Below are 17,678 nucleotides of genomic sequence, written 5' to 3' on the forward strand. Positions count from 1 at the left end.
TTTGGATTGAGAGTCAAACCTACATAGCTTTCCTGATAGAAATTATATTTCAATATGAGGTTCTTTGAGATCTGAAAATTAAGTTAAGCTTTAACTAAATATTGCATATATATATTATTTGAGTCAAATTATAAAGTAGATACCAAATTGCATAACAAGCTTTTTCCAATGAACAAGCAAATACACATGTTGAATCTATGTGAATATTTGCAGTTTATTGACAAAAGTGCTTTGAAAGCAATATTTTCTTGTGCATTCCAATGTACAAAAATATACCTTTCAATGACGTTGAAAGACTATCTTTCCCAGCCTTCAGACTTGCTTGAGTAGTACTCAAACCACTTCCCATCGCATGCCATCAAACTGTATTTGCAAATGCTTACCTTGCTTTACTAACAGTAAACTTCATTTCTCCAATTCCTTACAACATAAATTAATAGCCAAATCCAGTTGAAGAAGTATTTACTGAAGAATATCTAACTGGAGAGGATTATGATTCCCAGAGGAAAAATTCTGAGGATATGCTATATGAAAACAAACAAATAGACGGCAGGGACTCTGATCTTCTGGTAGATGGAGATTTAGGCGAATATGATTTTTATGAATATAAGGAATACGAAGATAAACCAACAAGCCCCACTAATGAAGAATTTGGTCCAGGTGTTCCAGCAGAAACAGATATCACAGAAACAAGTGTAAGTCAGTATTATGCTCTGTGTCATTGTCTTATTTCTGGTATATTTTCATGTTCATCTTCATGTCTTTTCAGGTTTACAATATAGATTGTTCTTATATAAATCATGAATGTTGATCACTACTAGGAGACCTTGATAGATTCTTCCTCATGGAGATCTCAGGCCACACTACTGGAGTCTTCTTTTGAAAGAATAATCTCTAATAGCACTGATAAGATTAAATCAGTCATTGTCATTCTGGATACCAAGACTATTTTCTAACTTTTAAACAGTTTAATTGACCTTTCTTATCTGGTGAAGTTCAGTAATCCATCATATTATCATTTTATTGTTATAATTATTAGTATTTAAACTTTTGAACCTCTTTACTAATTTCTTCCAACCACTTCTATTATTTTGATTTTAATTTGAAGATACTTTTTGTTTATTGCCTTGGAATAATAACTGAGGTCAACAGATATCATTATCTTTGTATAATATGTCTTTAAGAAGCAATTGTTCAATCTCACTTAAGGTTTAGCATTAATGTTATTGTGTTTTCCTTTGTATATTTTCAGTATTTAAAACTTTAATTGGTTTCTATGTTAAAAAGTATACTTTAATAGATTGTTTACATGCACTTATATGATTAAATAACCTTTTTAAAAATACTTAAATAGCCTTATTTACTTAAAGACAGGCTGCTTGAATTTTTCACTCAACAGATTAATGGCCATGGTGCATATGGAGAAAAAGGACAGAAAGGAGAACCAGCAGTAGTTGAACCTGTAAGTACTGGTGTGAATATGTTGTAAAGGTTGGTACAGTGATTTATATCATGAGCTATCACTGCTGTAAATTATTATGCATGTTCATGTAGTACCACTGAAAATTCTGTATGTCTAAACATTTATAATGCCACAAGTAAGTGAGTTAGTAAATCCAGTTCTGGCAAGCAGAATTTCAATAAATCAAAAAACAGAGAGACAGAGAATTTTGGAATTTGATAATAGCTGACAATCTTTTAATCTAATTCTTTCCTTTTATAACTAAAGGGACTTAAGATCAAAAGGATTTAAGTAACTTTCCTGAGGTTCAAATGTTTGGTAGTTGATCTATGACCTGAATTTGTCTCTTCTATTTTCCAATTCAGTAATTTTTCCTCTAAGCGCTGTGACTTCACATAATTAAAAATATATTATTTAACATAGTACTTATTTGTTTCATATCCAAATCACATCATATAATTATATGAAAACATTCTTTTTAAAATTTGCCTCCTTTTCATCTATTGGAAGAAAAGTGATTTTTCAAATTTATGTGAATTGGTAAGAAGCAAATTCTTATTGGAAATCAATTTTACTATCATTCTCCTTAATCAGCAATTTGGGGGAAAGTATTGCATTAGAAATCATTGGAGAAGGAAATGGCAACCCACTCCAGTGTTCTTGCCTGGAGAATCCCAGGGACAGGGGAGCCTGGTGGGCTGCCGTCTCTGGAGTCGCACAGAGTCAGACACGACTGAAGCGACTTAGCAGCAGCAGCAGCAGCATTGCATTAGAAATAAAGGAAGTATGTTGAACTACCTCAAGCTCATGAAAATCATTTCAGAAACTACAAGGACAATTTTTTTTTTAAGTGATGGAGGAAGATAAACATAAAAAAGCTGCATCTCTAAGAACATTGTAGTCTATTACTCCAAAATCTGAAAAAGCACATCATATGCTCACCAACATCTTTAAAAACAATTTTCAGAATAAATTTGTCTTTGTTATGCAAAGTTACAACTAACTTTTAAAATGACAAGACAATTTTCGGAGTAGAATCATAAACTTTTAGAATTGGGTTATCCTGAAATAGTATTCTATTTCTTGCCTATTTAAGAACTTACATTTATGCCCAATTCTTTAACATGGACTTTACTTCCTTTTCCCTGAATTAAAGTGCTTAGGTGCTCTTTCTCCCACCTTTTCATTCACACAGCAAATATTTATCATGTTCTTGCTATATACCAGGTGTTATTCTGGCTGCTAGCAAAAATTTGGTTAAATGTATTTGCCCTTTTGGGGAGCACTTAGTATATTCTTTTTGTAATATTACTTATATGAATATTTGTTTCCTTGCTAATTAGTTCATAGATTTTTTCAGGACAGGAATTACGTCTTCTATTGTTTTGAATTTCCTCCCTCCCAGTGCAACAATGCTTGTAATTATCTTTGTATGTAGGAGCAGATAATTCACGTTTTAAAGTGCTGTGATGTGGTACTTTGATAGAACCAATTAGATAAGAGGTTAGGGGTTCCATTGCCCTAGTAATGTCTTTATCCTTTCTTTAACTGTAGGGCATGCTTATTGAAGGACCACCAGGGCCTGCAGGACCTGCGGTATGTAATGTTTTAAGATTATTTTTGTCTTGATTTTTTAAAATCAGATATAAGATTTCTATTATACTGTTGAATTTATATATTTTGAGTATGGAGCTTCCTTGCTGACTCAATCAGTAAAGAATCTGTCTGTAATGCAGGAGAGCTGGGTTGATCCCTGGGTTTGGAAGATCCCCTGGAGGAGGGCATGGCAATCCACTCCAGTATTCTTGCCTGGAGAATCCCCATGGACAGGGGAACCTGGTGGACTATAGTCCATAGGGTCACAAAGAGTCAGACATTCCTGAGCGACTAAGCACACACACACACACATTTGAGTATTGAATTACAGAGGCAAGTACTTAGAGGAGCCAGTGGCCTTAAATCAGTTTCTGATTTGGCTATCCAAATGATACTCTTTTGAGTAATATGAAATTAAATTTTGCTTTAAATATTTTTAGTTGCTTAATTATCTCTGACTTTTCTAACCTCCTCTTCAACTTTGTACCTGAAAATTATAAAAATATATAAATGCCTTCTTTCTTTTTTTAGAGGTATAAGCATATCTCAATGAATGGAGTTGAGAATTTTAAGTAGACTATAGCTGCCTTTATTGTACTGCTGAATGTAGTGATTATCAGCTTCCATTGTCATTTTTTAATAAGGCTGTTGTTACTCATCAGTGTGTCTTTATTGTCAAGGAGTTGTACTGATCTGACTTTGTAAGAAATCTTCTTTCTTTTGTGGAATTAATTAAATTCTTGTCATGTGAATTAAATATATTATATCCCTGCCTATAAATACTTACACTCAGAGAAGAAGATAAATGATTTCTAGATTTCAACTTCGTGGTCACATTTTTGCAGTCTAATTGAATGAGTATACCATTTCTTTCACAAGAGCCGGAAACCAGCTTCCACCTCAGGAATTGTACGTTGGCAGGATCTCCTTTTCTGTTCTTCCATGGAATGTCTGTGCCTACCCTGAGAACAAACTTGTAGAGGAAGAGTTGAGCTAGCTATAAAGTGGCCCATATATGTTCCTTTTACGGGAAGTTTAATAGGCCAGTTGTTTGGGAGAAAGTGTTTGTTTATGAAATATAAGTGAGTTCGTCTTTGATTTTGGTAGAATGAATTTGCCTGAATACTAATAAATTCAGGAATCTGACTCATCATGGTTTATTTCTCTGTAGGGTCTCATGGGTCCTCCAGGTCTACAAGGCCCCACCGGACCCCCTGGTGACCCTGGCGAGAGGGTAAGTGAAGGAATTCAAAAGAATGCAACTTAAATAAAAAGAATTAAAATATATTCTACAAATTTAAGATATTATTCTTCTCACTTGAATAACATGTGAGTTCAATGTGCAAAGTTTTAAGTTTTCTAACTATAATTTTAAAAATGAGAGGCGAGAATATGCATTAGTAAGAATTTTTTCATTATTTATAATCATTTTTTTTTTTTTTTTTGATATGAACCTGATACATTAGAGCAAGTTCTTCCTTTGGAATTAAGACATATTTTCCAGGAACTACTACGAATGTTTAGCTGAATGCTGGTAGAATGAGTTAATAAGCCTGCATCTAATTTGAGGATCATGTCCTGGGTCACATGGTGAAATAGACTATTAATGTTAAGTCTGTAGGAACTCTTCTTGCAAAATCCCTTTTTTCTTCCTTGAGTAGCAATAAATTTATGTATCATTTAAATTCTGTAAAACTAGTGCAGTGAAATACAGTCCTCTCTAGATATACTTACTATTTGTAAAATAAGATTAGCCAAGGAGTAGACGACAAATTAAAAATTAGGTAATGTAGAGTTATGGCATTCAAAGTTTGTTTATTAATTTTGATGATTTCATTTACTTCCCTAGGGTCCTCCAGGACGTCCTGGTTTACCAGGGGCTGATGGTCTACCTGGTCCTCCTGGTACCATGTTAGTGTTACCGGTATGTATTTTTATTGTTATAAAGATAACCTGATGTTTTGTTATCCTATTGTTGAAAAACATTGCAGAATCATATTATAGATCAATCAAAAATCTACTGTATGAGGCAGGGCTACTTGAAATGAAGCAGCCTCCAGGAACTGGATAATTTAATAAAGCAAAATTCTGGTAAATATTAACTTTGCAGTAGAACTAAGCCTTTATTATTTCATTATATTTTGACAATAAAGTTTAAAGGACTTAGTATTTTTAATTGTGTACTTTATCGTGAATCATATGGGTGGCATGCATTTCATGTATTATATAAAATTACTATACTCTTTACCACCATATAGACACTAGCTGATACTTTTTAAATAACATATGTTTATACTGTTATTATTCATTGACCCCAAATTATTTATTTTACCTTAAGATTGCTTTTTAAAGTTGCACAGAGGAATTAATATTAAAATGACCTTACTACTCAAAAGCAATCTACAGATTTAATGCAATCTCTATCAAATTACCCATGTTGTTTTTCACATAACTATCAATAGAATTAAAAAAAAAAATCCCAAAATATAAATGGAACCATAAAAGGCCCAGAATTGCCAATGTGATACTTAGGAAAATGAACAAAGGTGGAGACATAAGTTTCCCAGAGTTCAGGAAAGTAAATTTACTACAAAGTTACAGTAATCAAAACAGCATAATGCTGCCACAAAAAGACAAATGGATCAATGGAACAGAAGAGAGAGCCCAGAAATAAACTGACATACCCATGGTCAATTAATCTTTGATAAAACAAGGAAAGAATATACAATGGGGAAAAGCCTGTCTTTTCAGCAAGTAGTGTTGGGAAAGTTGGACAGCCAAATATTAATCAAATATTCAAATAATCAAAATTCAAACACACCCTCACAACATACACAAAAATAAACTCAAAATGTTTTAAAGATTAACTGTAAGACATGATACCATAAACCTTCTAGAAGAGAACACAGGCAAAACATTCTTTGACATAAATCATAACAATGTTTTCATGGGTCAGTCTCCCAGGGTAATAGAAACAAAAGCAAAACACAAATGAGACCTAATCAAGCTTATAAACTTTCACACAGGGAAAGATACCATAAACAAAACAAAAAGGCAACCAATAGACTGGGAGAAAATACTTGCAAAATATGCAGCCATCACTGACTTAATTTCCAAAATATACATCTCATATAGCTTAATAACAACAACAGCAAAGCCAAAACAAAACAAAACACACACACACACAATCAAGAAATAGATGGAAAGACTAAGTAGGCATTCAGAAAACTAAGATCATGGCATCCAGTCCCATCAACTTCATGGCAAATAGACAGGGAAACCATGGCTGACTTTGTTTTTCTGGGCTCCAAGATCACTGCAGATGGTGATTGCAGCCATGAAATTAAAAGACGCTTGCTTCTTGAAAGGAAAGTTATAACCAACCTAGACAACATGTTAAAAAAACAGAGACATTACTTTGCCAACAAAGGTCCGTCTAGTCAAGGCTGTGGTTTTTCCAGTAGTCATGTATGGATGTGAGAGTTGGACTATAAAGAAAGCTGAACACCAAAGAATTGATGGTGTTGGAGAAGACTCTTGAGAGTCCCTTGGACTGCAAGGAGATCCAACCAGTCCGTCCTAAAGGAAATCAGTCCTGGGTGTTCATTGGAGGGACTGATGTTGAAGTGGAAACTCCAATACTTTGACCACCTGTGTGGAGAGCTGACTCATTTGAAAAGACCCTGATGCTGCGAAAGATTGAGGGCAGGAGGAGAAGGGAATGACAGAGGATGAGCTGGTTGGATGGCATCACCGACACAATGGACATGGGTTTGGGTAAACTCCGGGAGTGGGTGATGGACAAGGAGGCCTGGAGTGCTACGGTTCATGGGATCACAAAGCGTTGGACACAACTGAGCGACTGAACTGAACTGAACTGAAGTAGGCATTTCTCTAAAGAAGACATACAAATTATCAATAGGAAGGAGAAGAGATGCTAAACATTGCCAACTGTTAGAGAAATAAAAATCCAAACTATAATGAGATATAAACTCATGCCAGTCAGAATGGCCACCATTTAAGACTACAAATAATAAATGCTGGAGAGGATGTGGAGAAAAGGAAATTCTCCTACACTGTTACTGGGAATGTAAATTGATGCACCTTCTATGGAAAACAGTATGAAGGTTCCTTAAAAAATGAAAATAGGCTTACCATATGGCCCAAGAGTCCCACTCCTAGCCATATATCTGGAGAATACTAAAATTTGAAAAGATACATGTACCCCAGTGTTCATAGCAGCTCTCTTTACAATAGCCAGGACATGGAAGCAACCTAAATGTTCAGTAACAGATGAATGCATAAAGAGGATGTAACATATATGTATATAATGATGGAATACTATTCAGCTATTATTAATAAAAAGCAGCATGGATGAAACTATTGATTATCATACTGGGTGAGGTAAGTCAGACAAAGACAAATATCATACATTATCACTTATATGTGAAAACTAAAACATGATACAAATGAACTTATTTACAAAACAGAAACAGACTCACAGACTTAAAAAGCAAACTTGTACTTACTAAAGGAGAAGAAAGGTAGAGAGATAAATTAGCAGATAAAAGCTACTATACAGAAAAAAAGATGAACAGGTTCTATTGTATGCAGGCAGATATATTCAATTATAATAAATCATAGTAGAAGGGAATATGAGAAAATACGTAATACACATATATTTAGCATATATATACATATTAATTCTCTGCAATACCAGAAGCTAACACAACTTTGTAAATCAAATATACTTCAAAAAAATTTATAAAGTTGCCTAAGTTCTTATGAAAAAATAGGTTTATCTATTTAAATATAATATAGACTCAAGTAATAATATAGCATGGGAAACTTATTCATCCTGCATTTTGAGTTAAAAATAAAAAGGAGCTTTAGCATTTTATGAAGGGATACAGAAAGGATGTTTCCTAGTATAATTACTTAAGGGAAACAAACTGAATCCATCTCAAGGAAGATTTCCTGTGTTCACAGAGATTCTAGAAGTTTTGCTCAGAAAATAGCAGTTGATCAATAACACTGTTGAACTGACTGCATTTAGAATTTTCACAAATGAGTGGATAGAGTGGGTAGCGTTTGTGCAGGTAAAGAAATGGATGATGGCTTATTCCAGTGTTTTTAAAAATTATAGAATTTAAAATTATAGGTTCTATAGTCTCTTCTAAATGTGGTAAAATGTCTCTTCTAAAATGGTCTAGAGAACTTCCATAAGAAATAAAAGGAAAATTTAGAAAAAATCAAGGTATGATTCATGATGGATTTACCTCACACTTTGTAAAATCCCATCATTTTAAGTAAGTAGTGTTTAAACTAGTATAAGGCACCTACTTGAGAAAGTCTGATTTTGAGCTTTTGTATGTTATTATCTTTTCTTAGTTTCGTTATGGTGGTGATAGTTCCAAAGGACCAACCGTCTCTGCTCAGGAAGCTCAGGCCCAGGCCATTCTTCAGCAGGCTCGGGTAAGAAAGGACCAACATGTAGTCCCATAACCTGATTATGTATTCAGTTACACGAGAGGGAGAGAGATAGAGTGTGCGGTGTGTGTGTATGTATCTGGAGGGTGCTACTATTATGAATGAAATTCTATATAGTATATGGAATCTAGATGGTGAAGATGCTAAGAAAATACCTGTTTTTCCAGTAGGAATATTTTATTTGATATTGAATTTAAATGACTGGCCTTTGCAGTATTATCACACATAATTCTTGCTAAAACACACAAACCATAACACACACATTTTCTAATTTTATTCAAAGAGGGCTGATGGTGGATTTATACATAACACCCTTTATCTTTCACATCCAGTTTTCCCTGCTAAGGTGTATGTTGTATGTCAGTGATCAATGAATAAAGAGGGTAAACTTTTAAATAATTTTTCCACCTAATCTTACAGATTATTCAGGATATCCCAATTAATCCAGAAATTTCAGTTTCTTAGGCATTCTTGTGTAGGAAAGAAATCTTCAAATATGCAGTCTGTGTGAAACATTGTAATCTATATTTTATTTTTCCCAGATCTGCTCAGTTCAGACTTCATTGTCAACTAAAAGTTTTCCACTGTCTGCATACCTGTAGAATATAAAATTGTTTATTTTTAAATTTGTTCCAGTTACAATTAAAATACAAAGAAAGAAATCAAAGGAATGGATCAGGAAAGAGTTGAAAGTGATATAATACTTTTATTCATAGTATAGTCTTGTTTTCTTTTCAAGGAGAAAGGAAATAAAAGGCTTACAGTGGTATGGATATGAATTCCTGCTTCCTAAGTGATATAAATCATTTTGGTGATAACTATTTATCATCATAAATTTATGACTGCATAAATTATTGCTTGGTAACATCATTTATAAAGACAATGAAAATTTAAAATACTTGTTTATTAGGTCTTAACATGATAGAAGTCTAAAAATATTTAAATTGATTTACTAATGGTGCATACAACCTATAAATTATATTACTTTGGACAAGTTTTAGGTAATTACTTGAGCTTAAATAGTTTATTAGGCCATTGAATTCCTAATTTTATTAGTCTTTTTAATCTACTTGGAAATAGGTAGCAAGCATTATAATTCCAATTTTTCAGATATTTAATCTCAAGGATTAAGAAGTGTATTGTCAAAATCTCATGGTGAGTCAGTAGTGTAATTTTGGAGATATTACTGTTTTCATCTCATGCACTTTTCTAATATGATTTTACATATTATTTCTATTGCAATATTTTCATATCTGCTATGGTAATCTAAATATTCGTCTTTGGAATCACTAATATTCAAAAATAGCACACCACACTAATTTAACATCTGTCGAATATTTATCTTTTTATTCTAATTGTTCCAGCTTTTCAAGTGTGCTAATTTCACATTTCTAATATTGTGTCGACAGTGCATGTAATCAGTCTATTATGCCTATGATTCTATAATATAAATGTATTTTTCCATAAAGCACTAAATTTGAGATTTGTTAAAATAGCTATATTATCTTAACACTTCCTGATCAATTTTGCTTTTATTTGGCCTGAATTGTCATAGCTTTTCATAAGACACTGCTAGAAAACTTACTTAAAAAGCATCTCAAATTGTTCACAACTGAAAGTATTTTCAATGAGAATTGCACCTACATATTGAAGAGAAATTTATGCAATATTCTGAATGTACATTTGAGTAGAAAAATGATCAGATATTGTTTCTTATTAGATATTAAAATCTACTTTTACTTGTATCATTAGATAAATCATAAATATATAGTATAAGACTGTATAAGTTGCAACAGTTTAAAAACAGTTTGATACTTATTATGTCATTGTCATTCTAGAAACATGATTCTTCAGTAATCAAACACTTTTTCTACATAGCTATTATGCCTCTGTTGATCAGGCTGTTACTCAAGGGCCACTTGTACAAATAATTATTGTGATTTAATATGCTCATCCAAGGTAGCATTCCTGAATTTGCTTTATTTTGTTTTCTAGATTGCTCTGAGAGGTCCACCTGGCCCAATGGGTCTGACTGGAAGACCAGGTCCTGTGGTAGGTTATCCAATAAGATTTTATATATTTAAGTTCCTGTATTCGTAGTTCCTTGTGCAGCTTTGGTCAGGCAGTTTTCATTTCTCTGGCTAGTGAAAGTAAGGTAAATAAATAGACTTGCATTTCATTTTGTTTCCATTTCAAAGAAGGTATTTGAATTCAGTCCTCAGTAAATTTTAATGAAAAAATTGCAGTAGGAAGTTCTCAAATCATACAATGAAAAATATAATTATATCACATATCCAATTATTAACTTTTCAAGCAGTATTATTTATTTGTACAATAGAGTTATTGAATTTCAATTTTACAATAAATTCTTGAGATTTAATTTTAGGTTAAAAAGAATTGATTAAAGAAGGAAAAATATATGAGGCTAATGAAAAATTGTCCATAATCTTAGGAGAAAACAGGAGATGTGGCTTAAACTTTAAGTTGCCTATAGTATTTCATGAATTGTTTCAGATATTAGAAAAACTATTTTGTCTTTCAGAGGCTCTTGGAAAATGTGTTTTGTTTTTCCTTATAAGCTTACTGACAAGCTAATGTGGTCTATATATTTAAAAATATTCTCCAATATTTTGAAATTTACCAAATGCTAAGGACTATAGCAATTCACACACACACACACACACACACACACACAGCGCAAAAGATTCTAAGTCATACTTTTTTTAAAGAGAAAAGAACACTGAAAAATTCCAGCCTAATTTTACATTGACTTCAAGATTAATGGAATAATTTATAATTTAAGTATTGTTTTTGATATAAAAAGCTATACTATGCTTTTGATATGATCTTAAATGCACAATATACTTTATTGAAATAATGGTATTTATAGAAATTATATACCTAACATTAAAAGTTTATTTTTGGTTTGCTGATTGGACTCAGCAAAACATTTTTTTTTTCAAATTTGATCAATTAAATAGTTTTCTAATTCTGTTTTATTGACCTTATTGGGATGCTAGTTTTCTTCATGTAGTTTATTCGTGTTTTTTATGTATTTTCCCATATATTTATAGTTCTTTGAATTCATTCTTGAAATTTTATAGCATTTTATATATTTTCAGGGCTACATACTCAATATATGAGCTCATGTGGAACATGTGTTCTGGCAGTATGTTCCACATAATTTAAATTATACATTTCTAAATGCATTATTATGTATTTATCATATAGTTTTACTGTTCTGCCTTACAAAATATAATAAAGAAATGAGAGTTTATGTCAGTTAACAAAGGAAGAAATAGAATTAATGTTTAGTTGCTTGTTAGTAATAACAAATTTACATGACTGAGGAAAACCACAATATGCTGGTGTTTTATAGATATGGGGGCGGAAGAATTATGTGTCTATTTTATTAAAAGTGAAAGTTCTTGGAGCCTGGAACTTGAGACTCTGATGAGGCAAATTCAGAGTTGGAGAGGCAGATTTAGGGTTGGAACTGACAAAATATACTTTTAATGATGCAGCAGGCTGAATCTTATGTTCAAGAATGCTTGGGAAACACTGCCTATTGTTTAATTTTAAAATATCCATCTAGAATCTCTAAAATTAAAGGAACTTTCCTACTTATCATCCTGACAAATACAAATCTAGTGGATCTATATAGGATAAGGGCAGTGATGAACAGAATCCATGAAAACTTGTTAAATTGAGCTGTTCTGTTTTCACCAGTCATTTAGGGCCAGACATTCACAGCATGTTTGCAAAGGGAAAACATTAACAACCATGTTATTACATTGCCATTCTCAATGTACTATCCAAGATTAATTGATTTTACTACCTTAGTCTTTGTTATAGAATGTTTTAGCTTCCTAAAATATTAAAGGTAGATATTGAGAGAAAGTAATCACGTTGCTTGTTTTCACCATTTTCTCTTCTATTTTCTTTGCTCCAAAACATAAAGTTATTACAGACTGTCAATAATCTTAATTTTAGAGTCTAAAAATGTTTTATATATTAAGATTTTAAAAAGAAGCAGTATTTTAAGACATAAATATTTTCATTCTCTCCATGAGCACTTCCTTTATTCAATTATTTATTTCCATTTACTTTTATAGATAAAAGGAGATCTATATTATAAAATATTCAGGAAATCTTGAAAATGTTCTTTTCGTTATTCTGTTACTGTCAATGATTGCATGACAATTTTTAGAATAAGTGTTTGGGCAAAGTAATTATAATATGTTAAGTAGATAGTGCTTATACACAGATATACAATGTAAAAATTAATTAGATTATTGGACTGTTCTTTGCATTCAGGTCTGAATAATAATCTCATTTAATGTAGAACTCCAGTTTCTCTTTTGAAGAAATTTAACTGCAAGATTACAAGAATGATCTTCAAGACTGGAATATTCATATTACTTGACTTGCCATATATTTTGGCAGTCATATAAACAGTTATTTTACTTTGGAGCCACCAGGAGGCTCTCAACACCTAGTATTTTCAGGCTTTGCATAAATTTAGCTTTTTTGCACTTTTAGTAGAATCTCTATTGATATAAATAAATCAGAAAATTTTTAAACACACAAAATATACTTCAGCATGAAGTAACTATTATCATTATATTCAATTTTAATGTTTGAAAGCTCTTTAGGAGGATGATTGGCCTAGTATTCATTTTTTTAAAACTTAACAGCACTTATAAAGTGATTTTATATTTTTTCCAGTTACTGTGCCAGATTTTTGTTGTACTTCTTGACTTATGTAAATATTTGTAAGAGACTTTGTCATAGGATTTATTTTTGTGGGGAAATTTAATACCGAACAATCTAGGGAAAAATGCTTTAACATTATTTCAGGACATTATGATGATAGCAGTAGCATCTGTTTTTGATGTTTTATTGCTATAGAATTCAGCGTCTCAGAAATTTCTGAGTATAAAAGCATTAACATGTTTCCAAGTTGTATAAATGGATCAGTGTGTACCTAAGTCTGTAAAAATGTGTTTTCTCTAGTACTGCACCACAGTGTAATATAAATAATGCCTGAGTATGGTGGTAAGTGCTCTGATGGAATACACATTAAAGAATATCTCAGGGTGATCTCATGAAATTGGCTTCTGTGTGATTATCAGTAAATATAAGCTTTTAAATATAGTTCTTACATGTGAATACAGTCAAAATCTGAGAAGAGATTATTTCATTCAGAAGACTTGAAAATTTTATTGTATTAACTAATAAAATCATATTTGAAGAAATGTATTTTGAATAATGTTTATTTCAAGTGAAAATAGTAGGACATAACTGATTAGAGAATTTCAAAATTAAATGAATATGTCTTCACTTTTTCTCTACAGGGTGGGCCTGGTTCTTCTGGGGCCAAAGGTGAAATGGGTGATCCAGGTCCTCAGGTAAAAATTAACCTATTTCACTTATTTTATATTTAAATTTATTTTATCTATTATGGTAATTGAAGGGTCTGCCATTTGTTTTAGGAGTAAAGAAATTACTTACATGGCCTTTCAGCTTCCATCAACTTGTTTAATTGAAAAATCTCTAATGGTCAGTTGACTGCCAATAATTTGATTAATTTAAACAATATTAGAAGAAGATAATAAGCTAGAATTGTAAAGTCTTGATAGTAATAGGTCTTCTGAATATTAAATTGGTTTAAAATTGTACAGAGCAAAACAGAACCATTGCCATTGTACTTATAGCAGCCCTAAAATGTTACAGGCCTAAAATGTTTCCTGTGGAGACCAAATCTAATACGTTCTCTCAGAAAGGATGTTTAATTTAGCTAAAAGAAGCTTACTTTAAGTTCTTTGTAGAGCTGAGGAAATTAAGGGAAATCGAGAACATCTGAGCTGAAATTCTTAAAAAGACCTTACACATTTTTGCATGTGCGTGTATGTCAGTCTCTCGGTCGTGTCCAGCTCTTTGAGGCCCCATGAACTGTAGCCCGCCAGGCTCCTCTGTCTGTGAGATTACCCAGGCAAGAACACTGCAGTGGATTGCCATTTCCTAGTTCTGAGGATCTTCCCGACCCAGGGAGAGAACCCACGTTTCCTGAGTCTCCTGCACTGAGCCATCTGGGAAGCCCTACAATATATTTATATGGTGCCAAATTTAAAGTATTCTTTTTCCTTGAACGATAAGTAGATAGAAACACACACTGTAAACACATTATGGAATATACTTATTCTAGAAAACTGAAAACAAAGTATCATGTACTTTTAAAATCCATTCATTTTTTTAATGAGAAAGCTTCCTGATTTACTCAATATTTTGAGATTCAGATTGGCTGCAGGAGCTTTCAAGTAGTCATCTGTTTTTTCCTTTTTTAAAAAAATCGATTTTACTTTAACAATATTATAGTGTAGAAGTGAATTTGAACATCTATATGCATTTTCCCTAACTACCCCCACAATCATTTGGATATTGAACAGTTACAGAACGCCAAACAATTACTTGATACCACTTTACAGTCACATCTTCCTACTGCTAATAGCTGACTGACTGCTGATCTGTTCTTCACCATTACAGATTTGTTTCCAAGAATATCATATAAATGAAACCATACATTATGTAATCTTTTGAAACTGTCTTCTTTCACTCAGCATAATTTGTTGCAGTTGATGAGCATATCCATAGTTTATTTGTTTTTGTTACTGAGTTAATATCCCCATGTTTGGATGTACCACAGTTTATTTTGAAATGAGAAAAAAATCCTCTAAATTGAGAAAGATATTTGAGTGACACAAAATGTGAGAGCTTTCTTTTCCATGCCTGTAAAATATTGTCATAAATGGATGGAAAGCATTTGTACCTTAACTGAGAATTACATTAAAAAATTGAAGAAAAATATTGAAACGTTAGGAAATTTAGCCTTTTACAGTTTATGAATTTCTGGATCCAACTCACCTCTTTACAAAATGGGTGAATTTGAAAACATGCTGCAGCAGTTTTCATGGTCTTTCTTTGTAGTTTTCCTTAATTCCAGTGAGATGCAATATCAAATGAAAGATCATTTTCATTAAAAACTAACAAAATTTGTCCTGTTATTATTGCTCCTTGCCTTCCAGTTGAGGTATAGGATAGAATTTTTTTCTACAGTATTTTTAAGGTATATTCTTTTAACCTCTATTAGGCAACTTTAATTTCATGTTTCTATAATCAGTGTGTCAAAGTTATCATAATAATTATTTGTAATTTCAAATGTGTGTTACATTTTCTACCACACTCATTAAATTCATATTGTTTACACTTAAAAAGGGATGCTATGCTATGTCGCTTCAGTCATGTCCAACCCTGTGACGCTATGGTGCACCAGGCTTCTCTGTGCATGGCATCCTCCTGGCAAGAATACTAGAGTAGCTTGCTGTGCTTTCTTCCAGGGGATCTTCCCAATCAAGGGTCAAGCCTGCATCTCTAAAGTCTTCTGCATTGGCAGGCAGGCTCGTTACCACTAGTGACACTGAAGGCCTATGTAATATTTCTTTTTTTTTTTTTTAAATTTCTTTTTTTTTTTTTAAAGAACAAAATTTTATTCTAAAAATAGATCTCAGTAACAAGGAAATACCAAAAGTTGGTCCTTATAATAAAAAGAAAAAATGTAACAGAAATTTGCTTTATATTTTTTTCCTGAAAAATACAAAATTATCACTCTAATTTTGCCAGCTATCATTAACTGTATTTGAATCATTCATTCTATGGACTATCCAAGGAAATTTAAAAATCTTAGGTTGAATTCTACCTAATATTTTTTTTTTAATTTTAAAATCTTTAATTCTTACATGTGTTCCCAAACATGAACCCCCCTCCCACCTCCCTCCCCATAACATCTCAGTGGGTCATCCCCATGCACCAACCCCAAGCATGCTGTATCCTGCGTCAGACATAGACTGGCGATTCAATTCTTACATGATAGTATACATGATAGAATGCCATTCTCCAAAATCATCCCACCCTCTGCCTCTCCCTCTGAGTCCAAAAGTCTGTTATACACAGCTGTGTCTTTTTTCCTGTCTTGCATACAGGGTCGTCATTGCCATCTTTCTAATTTCCATATATATGTGTTAGTATACTGTATTGGTGTTTTTCTTTCTGGCTTACTTCACTCTGTATAATCGGCTCCAGTTTCATCCATCTCATCAGAACTGATTCAAATGAATTCTTTTTAATGGCTGAGTAATACTCCATTGTGTACATGTACCAAAGCTTTCTTATCCATTCATCTGCTGATGGACATCTAGGTTGTTTCCATGTCCTGGCTGTTATAAACAGTGCTGAGATGAACATTGGGGTACATGTGTCTCTTTCAATTCTGGTTTCCTCGGTGTGTATACCCAGCAGTGGGATTGCTGGGTCATAAGGTAGTTCTATTTGCAATTTTTTAAGGAATCTCCACACTGTTCTCCATAGTGGCTGTACTAGTTTGCATTCCCACCAACAGTGTAGGAGGGTTCCCTTTTCTCCACACCCTCTCCAGCATTTATTGCTTGCAGATTTTTGGATCGCAGCCATTCTGACTGGTGTGAAGTGGTACCTCATTGTGGTTTTGATTTGCATTTCTCTGATAATGAGTGATGTTGAGCATCTTTTCATGTGTTTGTTAGCCATCCGTATGTCTTCTTTGGAGAAATGTCTATTTAGTTCTTTGGCCCATTTTTTGATTGGGTCGTTTATTTTTCTGGAATTGAGCTGCATAAGTTGCTTGTATATTTTTGAGATTAGTTGTTTGTCAGTTGCTTCATTTGCTATTATTTTCTCCCATTCAGAAGGCTGTCTTTTCACCTTGCGTATATTTTCCTTTGTTGTGCAGAAGCTTTTAATTTTAATTAGATCCCATTTGTTTATTTTTGCTTTTATTTCCAGAATTCTGGGAGGTGGATCATAGAGGATCCTGCTGTGATTTATGTCTGAGAGTGTTTTGCCTATGTTCTCCTCTAGGAGTTTTATAGTTTCTGGTCTTACATTTAAATCTTTAATCTATTTTGAGTTTATTTTTGTGTGCGGTGTTAGAAAGTGATCTAGTTTCATTCTTTTACAAGTGGTTGACCAGTTTTCCCAGCACCACTTGTTAAAGAGATTGTCTTTACTCCATTGTATATTCTTGCCTCCTTTGTCA

At 32.7% G+C, this 17,678-nt stretch overlaps 1 protein-coding gene across 3 annotated transcripts in view; it reads left to right on the forward strand.

Annotated features, from left to right (window-relative positions):
* Positions 1–17,678, forward strand: part of COL11A1 (collagen type XI alpha 1 chain) — a 222,876-nt gene that overhangs the window by 72,443 nt on the left and 132,755 nt on the right. For all 3 annotated transcript variants that reach the window (XM_068964279.1, XM_068964278.1, XM_068964281.1), the window contains 8 exons: positions 441–695; positions 1,400–1,462; positions 3,017–3,058; positions 4,230–4,292; positions 4,908–4,982; positions 8,450–8,533; positions 10,544–10,600; positions 13,906–13,959. In XM_068964279.1, coding sequence (XP_068820380.1) covers positions 441–695; positions 1,400–1,462; positions 3,017–3,058; positions 4,230–4,292; positions 4,908–4,982; positions 8,450–8,533; positions 10,544–10,600; positions 13,906–13,959 — 693 coding nt within the window. The remainder of the gene's footprint in view (positions 1–440; positions 696–1,399; positions 1,463–3,016; positions 3,059–4,229; positions 4,293–4,907; positions 4,983–8,449; positions 8,534–10,543; positions 10,601–13,905; positions 13,960–17,678) is intronic.

The sequence above is a fragment of the Capricornis sumatraensis genome, chromosome 2, assembly GCF_032405125.1.
Source record: "Capricornis sumatraensis isolate serow.1 chromosome 2, serow.2, whole genome shotgun sequence".
Classification (NCBI taxonomy): Eukaryota; Metazoa; Chordata; class Mammalia; order Artiodactyla; family Bovidae; genus Capricornis; species Capricornis sumatraensis.